Source organism: Musa acuminata, chromosome BXJ3-5 (genome assembly GCF_036884655.1).
Source record: "Musa acuminata AAA Group cultivar baxijiao chromosome BXJ3-5, Cavendish_Baxijiao_AAA, whole genome shotgun sequence".
Classification (NCBI taxonomy): Eukaryota; Viridiplantae; Streptophyta; class Magnoliopsida; order Zingiberales; family Musaceae; genus Musa; species Musa acuminata.
Window position 1 is genome coordinate 42,485,922 of NC_088353.1, and position 18,889 is coordinate 42,504,810.

Consider the following 18,889-nt stretch of genomic DNA (forward strand, 5'->3'; position numbering starts at 1 on the left):
ACGACCACACACGGCGAGCGCAGGATCAACGGTTGGGATCTTTCGCGACCGCTTTATCCGGATCCAATCACGGGCGAGAGAGAGAGAGAGAGAGAGAAGTAAGCGTGCGATACCGCCCGGTGATTCGAGGTGGATGAGTTCCACGCTTCGTCTTTGACTGCGGCTGCGACTCGTTCTTGCGAATTCAACAACCTACCTACTCGGGAACAGAATGATCGATTGAGAGGGTGTAGGAGAAGAGCGGGAAGTAATACTGAGGAGGAGGAAAGGGGATGTCGAGGTCGAACGCCTTCGTTGCGGCCTCTTCCTTTCTCCTTCCCAGCCCCAATCGCAGGACGCTCGCCTTCGTCTTCGTCGGCGCGTTCCTCTGCGTCCTCTCCTACCTCCTCGGCATCTACACTAACTACCGCCCCTCTCTCCCGCCCCAACTTGCCCCTGTCGCCCGCAACCCGGAGGACTGCCACCCGCTCTTGCTCCCATCCCCTTCGTCATCGGATGGCCCTCTCCGCTTCCTCCCCCGCCACGCCGCCGCCAACTTGATCCCTCTGGCCTCCGTCGATCAGCCATCGCCGCCGGTCCCCTTCTGCGCTGCCAACTTCACCCACTACTGCCCCTGCCAGGACCCCGATCGCGAGCGCCGGTTCATCACGGTCGACCTCGTGCACCGCGAGCGCCACTGCCCGGGCCCCGACGACCGCCCGCCCCGCTGCCGCGTTCCGCGGCCGCCAGGGTACCGCGCGCCTCTCCCCTGGCCGGCCAGCCGCGACCGAGCGTGGTTCGCCAACGTGCCTTCCACCAAGCTGAGCGAGGCCAAGAAGGACCAAAACTGGGTCAGGGTGGAGGGGAACTGGCTGGTCTTCCCTGGGGGCGGCACATCCTTCATCAAAGGGGTCAAGTGGTACGTCGCCGAGATGGCCAAGCAGGTTCCGCTGCGGAGCGGGGAGATCCGAACTGTTCTGGATATCGGCTGCGGGGTGGGTAGTAAATCCAATTTTGTTTTGTTCCTCTTTAATTGGATATGGATGTTGCTACGCTAATTGCTTATTGTAGGATATGGTGTTGATAATTTTAGCTAGATCTGGTATCATTACTAGTTTCGGAACCCTTTTTCTTGATAAATTTGCTTATTTTAAAGGGTGGATAAAATGAAAAGGTGGCTGACCTTATATTCTGGGAGGAATGCCAACTTTAAGTAGGAACCGGGAACAAAAAGATATTTTTGTTGTCATCTGTTTACATAACTAGCCCCTTTGTGCTTTTTGCTTTGTTTGTATAGGCAGTAATTCTTTGTTTTGTTCTCTGTATTAATCATTTGATTCATTGTTCATGGTGGCTGGACCATGTGGCTTTTTGATGCTTTTGGGGTTTATCTGTTTGGTTTTCATTTTATGAGCTTGTTATTGATTAAAATTCACAGTGACTGTTTCCTTTGATCTGCTTTGGGTATCATGAGGCCTACATTGATTGCATTGTTGGAAACTTCACACTTTTAGGATGTGATTGATCATCCGGATGCATAGAACAGAAAACTTTTAGCTATGGTGGCACTCCGAGGTGGCTGAGGGATTTTTTTACAAGTTCATTGGCTCTTGCAGGTTGCCAGCTTTGGTGGCCATCTTCTTGACTATGACATTTTGACAATGTCTGTTGCACCTAGAGATATACATGAAGCTCAAGTACAATTTGCCCTTGAACGTGGACTTCCAGCAATGCTTGGTGTGTTAAGTATTCACCGGTTACCATATCCATCAAGGTCTTTCGATATGGCTCACTGTGCAAGGTGTCTTGTTCCCTGGAGTGGTCATGGTAAAAAGTAGTTTCTGAGATTCCATAATATAATCTTCAGAGATTTTTCAGTTTGTTTTTTTTTATATTGAGCTTAAACATCAGACAATTATTCAATTATTCAGACATAATATAATTCTGTCTGTTTATTTAGTTGCAGATAAGTATCTTTTGTTTATATCAAACACAAAGGGACTCCATAACTTGTGAGATTGGTAGGCGATAAGTGAATCTAAGAAGTCCTCTAGACTATACAGAATATTGAATGAAAAATCAAATCCTTTTATTCATTCACCATTATTTCTAACATGGTTTAAAATACCATCGATTGATATATAGTGGTTTGACCGATAATTGGTGGTGGACCATGCAACTTAGCATCTCTTGGTATACTGCTATCATTATACTGCATGATATCTCGGTATTGTATCTGCGTGCTAGGTTGTTGAAACCAGCATCAGATCGAAAACAATTCTATAGAAGGAAGAAAATTATGTATATGCGGGTGTATAATGAAATATGTGGGAGAAAATTTGCAAATCTAGATTTTTATAGCAAAGATGTGAGAGTAGAGAAGAGAAAAGAAGACCGAGTTCCATTACAGATAAGAGGTCACAAGGGATGGTGCCCATCCCAGGGGTGCTTACAAGATCCTAGCTTATGTCCTAGAAAATTTCTAATTTAATCTTCTTGAATATCAAAGGGTAGAATTAGCCTCAGGTCTCTTTGACCCTGCACTATCGAATATGATGAGATGAAATTGAGCTGGACAGAAAGCACCAACATGGGCCTTTATCTGTCGAGGTTGACAATGTGTAGGACCTAAGCCTTGCAGAGGTAGACTGAGTTGAGGAACCTGCCGAAACAAAGAAGGTTATGCGACTATGTTCCAAAACAGTAGTTTGAATTAACTCTGAGGTGAAGAATTACCCAAGGTGGAAATTTTGGGAGAACAAAGCCTTGGAACATAGGAGATTGATCATTCTAATTCTGTTAGCCTTGAGGAGGTTCCTTTTTATCTTTTTATAGTGTGAAACCCTCATAATGACTCCTATGTAGATCAGTTTTTACAGCCTCAATTACTAGTTTCTTATCTTTATACACCACCTAATATTGATTCTTTATAATGAATTTTCATGTTTTTCATCCATTTTACTGTTTGTGAATGTTCTGTAAACAATTGTTGTTATTTCTCATGTAGTTACTCCTGATATCATTGTTGCTTTGAAGAAAACATAAATGATGCTAGTAAGGAAATTTGTAAGGAGATTGATGATTTGACATTAAAAATCTTTTTCAGATGGGCTATACTTGTTGGAAATTGACCGCGTTCTTCGACCTGGTGGCTATTGGGTTTTGTCTGGGCCACCCATTAACTGGAAGAACATGTATAAGGGCTGGGCACGGAAACGCAAGGATCTAGAAGCAGAGCAGAAGGCTTTAGAAGATTTAGCCAAACAACTATGTTGGAAGAAGGTTTCAGAAAAAGGTGGCATTGCTGTATGGAGAAAGCCCACTAATCATTTGCACTGTATTAAAAAGTCAAAGATTCTGAATTCTCCACCATTCTGCTCAGGAACTGACCCAGATTCTGCTTGGTAAGTTTTTTCTTGTCCCTTCTTAAAGTGCTACTAAGAGTATCCAAGCTTGAAGTTACATATACTATATGCATTTCTGGGTTTCTATACTGATAACCAGTTCTCATCTCCGGATGACCTAAGTAGCATTTAACCGGTCAATTCTTGGTGCTCCAAATAGGTCTTTCACTTATACAACTTGTTGACATCGCATTTAAACAACTCTAGACATTTGGGACATGCTGCTCTGTATGATTTAAACATACTGAATTAGGAACTATTTCCTCTGAACTGGAATTTGATTGGAGTAATTCTGATCATAGTTTTTGTTTATCAGATATGCCAGTGGGGTGTCCACATAGTTGAACAGTATTCATAGTTACATACTGCAAGATACTGTTGGTACAAAAACAAAAGAGATTTTTACTAATTATTAGGTAGATAACCTGTTTAATTTCTGGGTTCTAGAGGATATTAGGCAGCCAGAAAAAGTTGATAATTTAGGGAGGAGGGATAGATTCTTCACTACTAATCCGAAGTGACCTACAATTTGTCATGGCTTTGATGCAGGATAAATGTGAAAAGGTTTAAGTTAAGGGTTTTAGTTAATTATAGTGGCTGTATTAAGAGTTTTGAAAGCATGATTTAAGTTACCACAGTAAGGCCAACACATATTAACCGGTACTTATTGGACTGACCAAACATCACTACTGGTACATATAGCTCTGTACTGTTTTATCATGGTGATGACTAGTCCAGAGTCAGATATTTATAAGCTTATCTATCTAATCATTGGCAGCCTTTTTACCTTGAGATTTGAACCTATTTCTATTAAAAACCTCACGACAAACATTTTAATGGATTGGTATTGGCATCAGAACTAGTTGTTTCATATATCATGATGATGAATGATCCAAATTCATATCTTTGTGTTTGACTATCCAATATATTCATCCTTCTTATCTTGTTATCGTTCTTCCTTTTGCCCTTGTGCTTATATGAGAAGGATGATTTCGTGAATTGGTGATCAGTGAAGCCTAATGCGTACAGTTCTACCTTTTGATTGTGCTTTGTACTGTCAGTTACAGTAACTTAGTGGCAGCACACAACTAACAAAGGAAGAGATTGATGCGGAAGATCAAATAGAGGAACCTGAAATAAACATGCAAGTATCTACTAAAGGTGAAGATTGAGAATGTGAATCATAAGAATGAATTAGTGGTAGATATTAATCAAGGATAAGCTTTGCTAATAGCAAAGCATCTTCAATACACCTACTTTTGGCATATCCAAGGATCTATCAATAATGATCAATTTCATAAAAATGTGACAGATCAGGATATAAACTACATCAAACAGCAAGATGAACAAAACAAACAAGATGCAGAGGTAGGCACAATTATTAAACAGTTTGTATGATAAGTAGACATGGGAACTCATTAGTTCAGGATACTTGAAGCATTAATCCTGGACTTGAATGCACTAGGTTACCTTGCAGGATCCATTCTTGTCCTTGGTGTGCTTGAGTTAATTTGATTCTGAATCTGAATTTTTTTATTTTGATTTTTGACTATTTTTTTTGTTTTAATTGGTAATTTATGGACTATATAGAGTCTTTTTTGGAGTTATATAATGCTGATGAGTCTTTTTGGGTATAGATTGGGTTGTGAGAACTATCAAATAACTAGGAATCAATTGCTTTTGGGTTTTAGCTTGATCAGGATTTGAGTCTTGAAAGTCCATATAATAGAGAGTCATTAGGATGAGAAAACAATGATATACTATGGCTACTTTCATATGGTTTCTCTCTTACAGAGCAGATAGTCAAACCTCTTGACAAAGAAAAAAAAACTCTTTTTTTCCCCCTTCAATGGTAGATTAATTGCGGGCTTCAATCAGCAGCTCCTATGTCATTTTGAAAATAAATATGAAATATATGCTGTCTTCTGGAGCCTATCATTCACCATATCTGGGGTTTCATCTTAGGTGCATGACCAACAACTATGTACTGAGGATTAAGTCCTTCTCAGTTGCAGCTTGGGTCCAAATAAAGAGGTAGAACTTCTAAGTCCTGTTACGTGGATTAATAAGAAACTACCTCAGCACACTTTTTTTTTCAGCCTTTTCTTTGTTGTCATTCTGGCGTCGGTACTAAGGAGATATATAAATCCAAGATGCATATGTTGGATAGCTTGCTTTCCTTTGTTTTGATTATTACTGATTCCTGAGAATTGAAATAGTTCCATTTAGCATCATGATGGACATGATACTGTCATTTTAACCTTTAACTTTCAGATCTCTGATATGATTTTTCTGAAGTACTTTTATTAAAGTTTCTTGTTGTATAATGACTTAAATGTTTGTAGCAGCCATCCAACATATACAAAGTAGAATCCAGTTGTTAAATTACTCAAGAAGAAGAAACAAGAGATGCTGCCATGTTTGATCTTCCATATAATGTCTTTCAATATTGAGTATATGGTTATCAGTATAATACTTAGATATTGATTTTGAGCAGGCCCATTATGCTGTTTTCTAACATGTAAAAGTTTCCTAGAATGAGACAAGTATTATTTTCAAGTCCCTTCCATATCCAGTGCTAAAATATGTTAGTCTTGATTACTTAGTTTCTTTTGCTCCATGTTCCTTTTTTGTTTTCCTACAAAAAAAAAAAAAAAAGACAATGCAAGTGTAATGAGAAATAATGGATTATTTCATCGCAGGTACATGAAGATGGAGTTATGCATTTCTCCTCTTCCCAGTGTGGAAGAAATTGAGCAGACAGCTGGTGGAAATATTCTAACATGGCCTGAGAGACTCAATGCTGCACCACCCAGGATAATCTCTAAAAACATTGATGGTGTAATTATTGAGGCCTTCAGTCATGAGAATAAACTATGGAATGAAAGAATCTCATACTATGAGGAATATCTCAGTAATCTGCCTAGAGGTAAATATAGGAATATCATGGACATGAATGCTGGTTTTGGAGGTTTTGCTGCTGCATTGTCCAAATATCCTGTTTGGGTAATGAATGTCATTCCTGTTGATGGTAAAAATAACACACTTGGCATTGTGTATGAGCGTGGACTTATTGGGACATACATGGACTGGTATGTGACTTCTTCTTAACTATGACTTTTTTATTCATTCCAATGAAAACTTTGTGGTTTCCATGTTTGGATATGTTTCTGTTCAAAATAAAGGTAAATGCAATTCCTGTATGCTCGATGTTTTGCTGCCACAAAAAGTGTTAAGAATTAATATTGGAAAGATGCCTTATTATCAGGTGTGAAGCTTTCTCCACATATCCTCGGACATATGATCTTCTACATGCTAATGGGATCTTTGGAATGTACATGGACAAGTAAGTTTTCTTCATTCCTTGAGTCACTCTGTGAAATCAGGTTTTAGTTTATGCAACTATGGAAATGAAACTGTACTAGTCACAGTGTATTAGTGGCTGCCTATAACGAAATTAAGCAATCAGCACATGTTTAAATCATTGAAGTTTGCCATTCTGTTTATCAATAATGAGTAATAAAAGATGATTGTTAATGGAAGAATTTCCAGAAATTGTATCTCTACTTTCTGCTTACTGCTTGAGATTTAATTTTACTTGAGGCATTTGCTTCATTCTCAAAGCCATTCAAGAAAATCTTAGTTGAAATCGACATTGACTTGTTCTATGAAACAAATTTAACATTGGATATTTCTTCTGTTGGCTTCTTATCATGTTTTTGATGTTTCTTGAGAATTGTTTCGTTATCTTTCAACGAGTAACCAACTAAATATCATATAGCCTTATTATCTTGTCCCAAATTAGTAATATCATGATGCCTAAAATACTCATTAAGTGATAGGCTACGAATTTTATAAATACAAGAACATCTTCTATCGGGATATCAGAATCTCCTGTATCAAAATCTATGTAAGCTTCGGAGCAGTATTTTGGGTTTCTATTGGAGACTAAACGAAATATCTTATTCTGATGCATGCCCAGCTCAGCATGCATTATCCACATGGAAAGTAACTGCAAAAGTCCTTTTTATACCAGAGCAAAAAGCTCTGATCCATGTGGCAGTTCATCTTCAGACCAACAAATATTGCCCGGTACATACCTGTCCCGATGGAATTTCAATCCATAATCTGAAACTTCGTGTAATGCGAACATATAAACAGCATCATGTTTAATCTTAGACGTCTATCAATAATGGTTTTAGGACCTCAAACAACTCTAGTAAACAACTAGGATTCCCATAAAACCTTAGGATCTCCATAACCTTTTATTCTTCTTAGATAAGACATGAGAGTCAACATGCTGGTCTAAACCTAGAGATAGCCAATGAAAGCCAAATAAATTGGCCTTGAAAGGATACAGCTGGAAACCTGGAATAAGCAACTGTGAGAATAACAGTGGTATTACTATCTTTTTGTCCTCAGAACTTTTTCAATCCAAGAAAAAAGACAGTCACACTAATCATAGACTAACAAAGCTATCACCAGGAGTTAATATTTTCTTTGCTTCTCCTCTCTTTGAAGTTTCCTTATATTCAACAAGTTTATTCTCATGTAAAGCCAAGGATGGTTACATTAATCATCTTTCAGACAAGTGCTTTGTTTACCATGAAGCTCTCAAGAGTCTGACCATCCTCGGATATATGTTGTGGAAATTTCTTTCCTATAGAAAAATCAAGAATCTTTAGATTATTTCCTTGTCCTGCAGATAGCTGATAAAATCTACATATTTCTTTTCCAGAAATAAAATTTGTGTACAAGGTAATTAACCTTATATGTTAGCAATATTTTGAGTAATTATTAGAGCCAGTGTAGGACAACAAACTTGGTATTCAGCTTTTAGGTAGCTTGTTCGTGAACATGGAACGCTTGATTGAATTATTTTGAATCCTTTCTTCAATGTTTATGAGAATGATATTTTCAACATAATCATTATTTCTTTGTCTGCAGATGTGAAATTATTGACATCTTGCTTGAAATGGATCGCATCCTTCGCCCTGAAGGTGCTGTGATAATCCGTGATCATGTTGATGTTATTGTGAAAGCAAAGCAGGCAGCTGATCGCTTACGATGGCAAAGCAAGATTGTTCACAGTGAAAATGGACCTTTCCATCCGGAGAAACTTCTCATAGTTGACAACTCGGTTGCAGTAGACAGAAATCAGGCATCAAGGCGTTGATATTAGACTTATAATTCATTAGCCGATACTGCAGTGATCATTGACGAGAGGAATTTCCTTTCTATCTCTTAATCACATCCCCAGGGAAGTTATGTTACTGAAGAATAAATTGGTGAAGCATTAGGTGAGATATTACTAGATGCCAACTTTTCACAAGTCTCAAGATCGGTCCTGGACTTTCTCCAGCCCGGAGTTTGAGTGGGTTTTTGAACATCAAAGAAGCACATGAACTAGGAGTCCTGGCATATCCTTCTTACTTCTGCCAATGAAATCAGTGGACTAATAGGCAACCGAACACACCATGAGATCTTGGTTTGCAGATCAATCAACCGTAATCATTCTATGTAATTTAGAACCTACAGAACATTGACTACACTATGATCCGGTGGTGTGAAATCACAGACTTTGTGGCTGAGCTATCCCTGTTCTCAAATGTCCAAAGTCATTCATTTTATTGCTTTCAGGAATTCATAGCATATGGATTCTGACAAAGGGATCTTTAGCCATTTGTTCTCAGTTGATGTGGACCACTAGCCATTTTTGTCATTTTGGATGTTCTGCAGTTCCTGATTAATTAGTTGAGAATGGCTGAACTAATTTGCAAGTTCTTTTCAAAGTGACTACAACATGGTTAGGATAATTTTCTGGGTCTTCTCTCTGACTACAACTCTTATGTTCATTGGGAACTCAAAATTGTTGGTATAAAAATCATTTTTCTTCTAAAACTCTATTGCAATCCATTAGGTTTGTTTCATTATATGATTCAGTCTGATGGGACAAACTGATTTAAATCACTGACTTAAAATGCTTATTACCAATTGACTCACTCTTGCCATATATATAAACCCCAAGGAATTCTCTCTAAACTTTTGTATATGTATTTTTTATTCAAGTCCAATAAAATAGAGATAGGCATTGGATGGTTGAGAATTTGATAGTATTTTACTTGTGTAATGAACCTCTAATTCCATTTATTATATCAGTGATATATGTATGTATATTATCTTGATGATGAAGTTCATGATGGACTTCAAAATGAAATAAAGATGTTGATAATAATCAATTTACCAATTGCATTGTGCTTCACTTATTGAAAGATTAAATCTAATACATCTATCATGAATCATATCATGCAATAAGCTTGGTTCAGTAACACTGGCATATTGCACACACTAATGTAGTCTCCAACCCAACTATGTTTTTTTGAGCCACTTGGGTGGCACTAAGATGCAACCACTGCAGAATGAAAGTGAACACCAATTGCCCACAAGAAGAACCTGATGATGATCAACTTCTTTGGACAATGAGAATCCTTTTGGTGATACTGTTGAGCAAGCTGAGAAGCCATAGCTGCCAAACTGTGTCCTTTTTCTTGGCTTTAAAGAGCCAGAAGCAGATTCCTGCATCCTTCTCTCTCCTGCTACATCAAATCAGCCCATAAAGCAGATGCTTAGATTACTGGAGTTCTCTAGCTAAATGCCAGTAGTGTTGCAGAAGGGAGTTCACTGCGTGCAACTTTCAAGTGCATCTCCATGGACAGAGGAGCTGTTCAAAGAGCTACAAAGCAGGAATCAACGGAAACAGCTTCTGCTATTTGCCATTGACTTTGTAGGCACGCAAAGAATCAGATGCAAAAGATAAAAAGTAACACATAATCAAAACAAGTTATTGGCACTCCAAAAGATGCCATGCAAGAATAAAGCTCTAAGAACAGTATAAGCTCTCAGGGATTCTTCTTTTGCCAGCCTCTCTGTGTGCTCTAAGTGATTTCGTGACGTAACTCGTGTGCTTGAGCCAATGGCCGTTATTCGTACAACCACCGAAGAGGCAAGTTCACCGGCCGGTTCGGTTCGGCGCGGTCCGGTTGGGACAGGAATGGATTTGGGAAAGCCGGAAGGTGGCAAAAAGGAGCAGCTCGCTTTCCTCGCGGTATAAGTTGGTCCTTCCACCTCTCTTCCATCTCCAAGAAACCCTGACCCTTATGGGCCGAGCAGGGAACCCCTCCTCCTGCTTCCCGATTCCGGTTCTAGGTGATCTCTCGTTCTTTCAGTTCGTTGAATCAGGGCGCGGTGAACATGCCATGCACGGATTGCCCCTTTTTGTTTTCCGGATTTGTGCTCGATCTTTGTTGGTGCTGCTGATACAATCTTGGCAATGTGGGTTTTGTGCGGATTTAAGGACGCTTCGTTTCCGTCCTCCTTGTCAAGGCATATTTATTGGTTACCAAAGCTCAAGTCCCGTTCTTGTGGCCTTTTCATTGGTTTGATTCAACCTTTGGGTTGGGAAGTTGATATCTTTTTCTGCTTTCTTGCTTTTTCTTTGGTTTTTGTTTTTTGTTTGGTTGGATCATTATGAATTCTTCAGTTGAAGAATCTAACGCGCATTAGCTAGAAGAGTTTTGAAAGCTATTATTTATATATATATATATATATATATATATATATATATATATATATATATATATATATATATATATATATATATATATATTATAGAGAGAGAGAGGCTTCCCTTCTTTTGGTTTCTGTTTGGGTGACATCAGTTGCTGTGATTCTGTTGTTGGATGGCGGTGTGTCAAGATTGATAGTGAAAAATGTGGTATACTATTTTTCTTATAAAAAATGCATCTGTTGTAGCTTTTGGCTTTCTGTGAGAATAATTAGGGCTGTTTTTTGGCATAATGGTTTAGTTTTTCACCCTATTGCATTTGACTGTGGCCTAATTCTGGCCTTCGATCTTCAAAGATGATATCTCTTATTATCACAATCAACCCAAATAATGTGCTTTTCTGACGAGGTCTTCAGGTGTTTATCTAGTTTACAGTTTCATTTTTTTCCTGCATTTCTCAGAAAGCTTTCTCTATTTTCTCTTTTTCTTTGTGTATCAAGATAGATTTTTTTGCTTACTATATGCATCTTGATGGTCTTTTTCTAAAATAAAGTTACATCCTCTACGTAGAGAGAAGAAAGGTGTAATGCAGTACTGGCTATGCTGTTCTTGTCATCCCAATAAGAAAGAACATATGATGAGACCAACTGGTGGTATGTTGTTAGCTTGGCTATTCACAGAATAGAATTACTTTCTCACTATGTTGTGTATCTCATGATAATTGCACTTACCATTGCATAGTATGTGTTCATTTGATTTAGTAATAAACTGTATAAATTTGGAGGTCATGTTCCTGTAAGGCTTCAATCTTTGTTCTTGTTGTTTGATGTTTTGATGTGAGGATGCAGTAAAGAATTTAGGTCATATTTTGACAGCATCCATTTGATTTTGTTGGATGAAACAGAGGAGTTAATCCAGGCTGATCAGATTAGTTTTTGATTAATGAGCAATATAAGACTTACCATTGTGACAAAATGATTGATTGGAGTAATGAGAAGTAACAGGTTGGCTATTCATCCTTTCTTTCCCTAAAAGAAATCATGCACAAGGATATTTTTTTTCCAAACTTACTCCCCGATCTTATAACCTTCAGCAAGCAGTCTCTTTTTAACTAACCAAAATTCTCCAACCTGAACAAAGGAAAGAGATTTCAGTGGATAAAATAATTCACTATGTAATGTGGCCAGTTGCTCAAACTGACAGAATATGAATTTTTATAGAACTCTTGCTAGGGGAAAGAAAATCATGTAATTATATGCCTAAAAGTTTTATGGCTGACTGGTACAAAAATGGCAGCCTACTGACACTGACTGGAGACTTCTAGGGCTGGATAATCTTAGAACCATATTTGCTTAGCTATAAGGATTGTTATTTCTTTAATTAGATATAGATTAGTGTTTGAATCGAGACATTAGTTGGCAGAACTCAGATGCATCTATTTGTTTCTGATGCATAATAATTCATTCACAAAGTGGATTACTTGGAGATGTCATCTTGTAATCTGGATTCTGGATATTCTTGAATCCTTGATCTAGTTGTTGCCATTTTATGTTCATTATCATCACAATCAAGGAAGAATCAAGGTAGCTTGGTTGCCGCTGCATCATTAGTTTCACAAATTCTTGATCTAGTGGTCATTTGAAGAACTTCTATGTGTTATCTATGTCCTTTTGTTTCATTGGTTCAGAGGCAAACATATCATTATTGGGTTCATCAAGTGCAAAAAAATGGTTTGGGTATTCTATCTTTTAAACCATGTTAACTCCTTCCGCCAAATTGATCTTTTATTTGTTTCTTTTGCAGTATGTCTGTTAAATATGAGCTTCTCCTGTCATCTTTAATCTTGTATGTTATATTTTTCTTCCCTTTTATCAAGTCGAACAAGTAGAGAAACTGTTCACAGTTTTATAATCGATTCTTGGCTTCCTTCCTGCTGTTAATCAGGGCCTTTAATTTTACTCTCGGTTGAGCAACTAAAGGAACATTGAAAATATTAACCCATTCTATAGCCTCCCACCTTATATGCCATTAACTTGTTTCTTTGTTCATTTTTTACCTTTTCTTTTAATACTAAGATACTTAGATGCTGTATCACCATGTTTATTTAAATGCCGCATGGGTATACACTGTTCTAATCTTGGAATAAAATTTTCTCTTCTGCGCAATTTTTTTATCTTGTCATATTTGCCATGCTGCTGCTGCTATTATTTTTTTCTAAAATTTTCTTTCTTTTATAATTCCAGGACAGCACAGAGGTTCAAAGTACTCCACTTCTAGAAAAAAACCCCGAAAGCCACCTCCTATTAAGGTGCCTAAATTTTCTTCAGAGGAATTGAAACCAAAGACTGACAAATTTGATTCAAAGTCTATGGTTGGTGAAGGGTCACATGGAAAGGAATACTCCACAGTTCTTAACAATGGGAAGAAGGTTGCTATAAGAGAACTCGATGTTTCGTCGGAAGACGAAAGAAATGAAATTTTGACTCAGGTTTTTACTCACTGATGAATGCTTCTTTTGTCTCTGTCGTTTAGAAAATCTGGACTTGTAAATGTTGACACAGGCATCTGTTCAATATCAATGTCACATTGAATAATTAACTTCTTCTTTTTGGCACTAGGTTTCGGTGGCATCAAATTTGAAGCATGAAAACTTTGTTGAAATGCTAGGATATTGTGTGGAACAAAATATGCTTCTGTTGGCCTATGAAGATGCAACTCTCGGCTCTTTACAAGATATTTTGCATGGTACAAGATGTGTTTTCCACTTTGCCCACATTTCTTACTTTTTTTTAGTAGATATTTACATTATATTCGCAGTTCTTATAATGCAGTACAAGAATTTGATTTATTTTTAAAACCACAGGTGAAAAAGGTGCAGAATCTGGTCTACTATTGGACTGGACACAGCGACTGAAAATAGCTCTTGATGCAGCTAAGGGGCTACAATATCTTCACAAGGAGGTTCAGCCTCCTATAATACATTGTGATATCAGATCAAGTAATGTCCTTTTATTTGAGGGCTTTAAAGCCAAGATTGCAAACTACAACCTCTTAAATCAAGCTTCTGACGTAGTCACTCGTATTCGTTCTGTTCGAGCCTCGGGAACTTCTGTTTATCATGCACCAGAGTAATTACTCGACTTGAATTCTCTGCAATTGCTTTTGAACTTAGTACATGAATAATTCGTGTGGAAGTCCCTTTCTCACTGGCAACTATGAAATCACTCTATGAAATTACATGAATCATTTCTTGTGGCACTCATTTCTCACTGACCACAATGAAATCCTTAATTATCATTACTGCATATGAAATGTTTTTCTTTTATAAACTTCTCGGATACTTTGTCAAATGCAATAAACTGTATCTTTATTGAATTTGATTGAGATAAAGTGAGTTCTTAAACCTTGCTACCCTCCACCACTTTTCCTTTTTCCTTAGTCATTATATTGATCTGTGCAATATTATGCAGGTATGCTATGGCAGGCCAGCTGACAGAGAAAAGTGATGTATATAGCTTTGGTGTTGTTCTTTTGGAGCTGCTGACTGGCAGGAAAACCACAGAAACTGAGTTGCCTAAAGAGCAGCAGAACGTGGTTACCTGGGTAAGCCTTTTCTTCTTTGTTATCGACAAGCAAATAACCCATGCTATACATGGGAAGTAATGAAAAGTAAAAGAAAAATATTCAATATGAATATTGCTAACTGAAATCTATTGAAAATTTTGTCATTCGGCACTAACCCAGGGTTGCTCGACTCCAATTGACTAACGATAACCAATACAGCTTGATAAGGCTGTCTGTTTTCTATTTTACAAATTCCAAATGCATTGGTTTTATCATGCTTCTCAATCTTCGTGCTATATTCTACATGATAAAAGTATGTTCATCTGAAAATGTGAAGAAAACTGGTCTGTTTTCATACCACTAGTTATGAAGTCGAATTAAGCATGTTTTAGTCTTCTTCGTCTTTGCTTTCTATGCATTCAGTCATTGTTTCTGTGATCTTAAATAATGTTTGTGGACATGAAAATGTAACAGCCAAAAGTCAGATGACACAGCATCACCATCATTAATTTTTGTCCCATGAAGAAACTAGTTTTATGTTCATTTCTTTGGAATTTTGCCTGTGGAAACATTAACAATTGGGGAAAATCTTTCATTCTGTTCAATTTAAAAGACAATTAATCTTGCTGTATCATGAAGTAACAGAATTAAATTAAAAAAAATAAAATCCTGTCCTAGCTTGGTATCATATTACACATGATAAAATTTGGACCCATACGTAATTGTGAAGAGTAGGGCAAAGCTTGTCTGAAAATAACTCATGATAAGAGTTAAATCCATATTGAATTGTTAGGATTTCTTGATGAATTTCATATCCACTTTGTATAGAGAAGAGCCAAAAGTCTTGATCATCAGTATCTTTTTCTTTTTATGCACCACAACTATTATTTTGTTAACCCCGAAGACTGCAAATATGGACATTAAAAATCTGATGATCAGAAAACAAATGAATTGTCATCATCACCATTTTGATCCCATGAAGGCACTTGACATAAGCCAAATGAGAATTTGTAATAGAGATTTTGATTTTGGAATTTAAAAAGGGAAAGAAAAAGAATGTTTACAAATTGAAAACATTATAATAAGATACAGCAAAATATACAGGATACTGTATATTATGACCGGTCTAATTTAATCATGCTATTGCAAAAAAAAGTAGAAGAATGAAGATGTTAGATCCAAGGTATATAATATCATACCGTACCGGTGTTTCGAGGTTAGCTCCGTACGGTACGGTATGATACCAAGTGGTACATTAGGGCGTACCAAACGATTTTATATATTTCTTCTTATTATAGCATTGTAGCATGGCACTGTAGCACGTTCCGTCCGATAGTGAGCGGTCTGTGTACCGCCCATACCGGACAGTACCATTTGAAATTACATATCATGGTTAGTTAGATCACTCAATTTATTTAAGAAATCCTTGAGGGAAGACCAAAAATTACAGTGGACACAAATTAGAGCCCCATATTTACAAAAGATCATAAGTTCAATGACATGCATGTCACAACTTGACATCTATATTCAAGCACCAGCTGGAAAATGAAAGGATGATGATAATGGGCATATGAGATGAAGCATCAATAATCATTAGGAATGGTATTGCTCTGGATGCATGGAACTGTTCCGAAACAGAAAAATGTGAGTATGAAGCATCAATCATCACTAGAGATCGTATGGCACTCCATGCATGGCATTGTCAAGAAAGGAAAAAGTGAGATGCAGATGTTGTATAAAAAGTGAGAGATATTGATGGTTTAGAAGTTGACAGAAATGATAACTGATAAGAGAAATCGTGGTGGAAACTGGAAAGATGATTGATCTGGAAATTGAGAAATGAGGTTATGACATGGTGACATGGCAAATTTTATTTCATGAAAGGAAGTCCAAAGTATGGCATTTACTGTACTGATAATAAAAGAGATAAATGGAGAGAAGAAACAACGTAAAGAAGTACATAGTGATTTTGAGCCCCTCATTTTGTTCCCATCAGGTGGTGAAAGGGGTGCTAATTCCCTTAAACTTGGAGTATGAATCACAAGATAAGGATACAGACTAAAAGAGTTGAGAATATCTCATTTTGTTCCCATCAAGTGGTGAAAGGGGTGCTAATACCTTGCATCATTTCTTTTGATGGTCATGCATCTAATATGTATCCTAGGTCACTGGATGAACAAGTTTGTTTTGTATTCTCATACGAGTTCTATGTCAATTTGGATTAATACCACCTATTTTTATTTTCACATTCTCACCTATGACACAAACTTCTGGTGTTTTATTATGTCAGTGGCCATCTTAAAGCAAATAATTCAACAAGCAATAACCATGAACTGTCTAAAAGTTTGAGCAAGCTGTTGTCCTGGATTGGATAACTTCAAGTTCAGTAGCAGGAAAGAATCTATTCAGTTAATCCTAAGTAGTTTAGGAATACAAATAGTTGTCTTGATCATGGTTGTCTATTGACAATAAGTGGCTTGCTGTATCAGTTGACACAAGTGACTGCAATTACCTCCTCTTTACAGGCAACTCCAAGATTGAGGAAGGATCAATTCCGTGAATGTGTGGATCCAAAGTTGAAAGGAAAATACTCAATAAGAGGGGCTGCAAAGGTCTTTCTCCTGTCTATGGACACATATTATTTTTCTCACTCGTTGCTTTGACTTAACAGCTTGAGGTTGTGAATTTTGATTCACTGGGCATAGAGCACTTCTACACTGAATACCACTGCTTTTGGGGAATAATGACTAAACCTAGACTCGATTTGTTCCCGCAGCTGGCAGCATTGGCAGCTCTATGCGTGCAGCACGATGTGGAGTTCAGACCCTATATGAGCAATGTGGTGAAAATACTCTCTTCTATTCTCGAAGACTGTCCCCCTCCCCCACCTGATGCTCCTCCTCCCCCACCTCCAAATGCTTGAAACATGGAATGATTGCCATTCACAGTGTCAGCTTGTCTCAATTGGTACGTTTATATGCTGGAAGTATACATGTTCTGTGTAATTTTCTTAGTCAGGGAGCATTATGATGATGATCTAATTCTTTTGCAGGCCTTCAGAGTGTGTGATTTGTGCTGAGTGTTTTAGTTGCTGGTCTTTCTCCAGATGGTTGTGTAGCAGTAAGGGATAGTAAAATGTAATAAAAGTTGTAATATTCATTACATTTCAGTTTTCTTTGTGTGTGGAAAATACTCATCAACATAATGATTTCTTCGCTCGAGATCATTTCGACTGGATCGACCTATTTGATTAAATTATTATTATTATTTATATGTTGTTATTGATTGGTGTGCTTCTGATTAAGTTGCATGGTTGTCCCCTTCATTTGGGACCATTCATAAAGTAAAGACATGATTGAAAACATGTTGATGGTTAAACTAGCTGAGACCAACTGCCTCACATCATGCATAGGGTTGAACTTGTCCAGATGCTATTAATCAGTATTACAGGTACATATTCTCCATTGTCTTCTTGAATTGCTTTCTTATCTTCCAAAACAGTAAGAATCAACTTTGCTGGTTGCAGATGGGAGAAATCATTACATATTGGAGAACAAACACAGTCACAGACAACAGAATGCCTCTTCTGTCCATGGATGCAACCTAAATATGCTTGGTTTTGAATGCTGGTTGCCTACAAGAAACAGGTACAATTGCTTTCATCTTGGCTCAAGACTTGTGTGCATCTCTTAGTTCTTCAACCATGAAATTAGAGAAAATGCTCTTTCATTGCTGATGCAGCAAATTCATTCACCAACATCATTCCTTAGCTTTGTGCATCACAAATTATTCCTTAGCTTTAGGTAATCCAGGCATAATCTGTATTCCCCAAGTACAAAAGGATGGGTACAGGAAAAAGATTCAGCTGCTACTGCAGCACTCCCTTCAATAGTCTTCTTGCAATGGTTGCTTCAATCATTATTACTTCTGCAAAGTAGCTTATCAAGAGCTGATGCTAAACAAGGTTGCTTGCCTGCATTTAGCATCACCTCCTGGGAATACTTTACAAAAGAAATAATGTCTGAAGCAACCACTTCAAGACCATCCAAGTGCTAGTTGAATTTACCCTCAGTTACTCTGAGAAAACATATTTCAAGTATTTCTACACTCTTCAAAAGGATAAAGAAAAAGAAAAGCAAGCAAACCTAATTGTGACAGATGAAAATTTCTAGGTTACATCCTATGAAGATGTGAGTTGCAGTCCAGAATACCCCATTGGTTTTCCTTCCATCTCTCAATCACTGCTTAATGGGGAGCTGACAAGCTTCAGGTACTTACTACACTTGATTATAACAGAAATAAACTGGTCAATGTATGATTGCTGAGACAGGTGAAAGGAAGAGCTGAGGTATTCTGACTTATTTATCTTCATTGTAAC

At 37.5% G+C, this 18,889-nt stretch overlaps 2 protein-coding genes across 3 annotated transcripts; both read left to right on the forward strand.

Moving 5' to 3' along the window:
- The first annotated feature begins 112 nt into the window (after positions 1-112).
- Positions 113-9,105, forward strand: LOC135638774 (probable methyltransferase PMT19). Its single transcript, XM_065152158.1, has 6 exons — positions 113-974; positions 1,596-1,806; positions 3,086-3,383; positions 6,086-6,475; positions 6,652-6,729; positions 8,331-9,105. The coding sequence occupies exons 1-6, from the start codon at positions 273-275 to the stop codon at positions 8,557-8,559; spliced, it is 1,908 nt and encodes a 635-aa protein (XP_065008230.1). The 5' UTR covers positions 113-272; the 3' UTR covers positions 8,560-9,105.
- Positions 9,106-10,459: 1,354 nt separating this feature from the next.
- LOC135637878 (PTI1-like tyrosine-protein kinase 3) lies at positions 10,460-17,782 on the forward strand. 2 transcript variants are annotated; one of them, XM_065150733.1, is made up of 9 exons: positions 10,465-10,589; positions 11,518-11,600; positions 13,191-13,435; positions 13,566-13,692; positions 13,811-14,075; positions 14,418-14,550; positions 17,037-17,123; positions 17,288-17,478; positions 17,564-17,782. In XM_065150733.1, the coding sequence occupies exons 2-8, from the start codon at positions 11,534-11,536 to the stop codon at positions 17,432-17,434; spliced, it is 1,071 nt and encodes a 356-aa protein (XP_065006805.1). In that variant the 5' UTR covers positions 10,465-10,589; positions 11,518-11,533; the 3' UTR covers positions 17,435-17,478; positions 17,564-17,782. The 2 variants fall into 2 exon arrangements, with proteins under 2 accessions (XP_065006806.1, XP_065006805.1); XM_065150734.1 differs by lacking the exon at positions 17,564-17,782 and having other exon boundaries at positions 10,460-10,589; positions 17,037-17,188; positions 17,288-17,421.
- Positions 17,783-18,889: the final 1,107 nt, after the last annotated feature.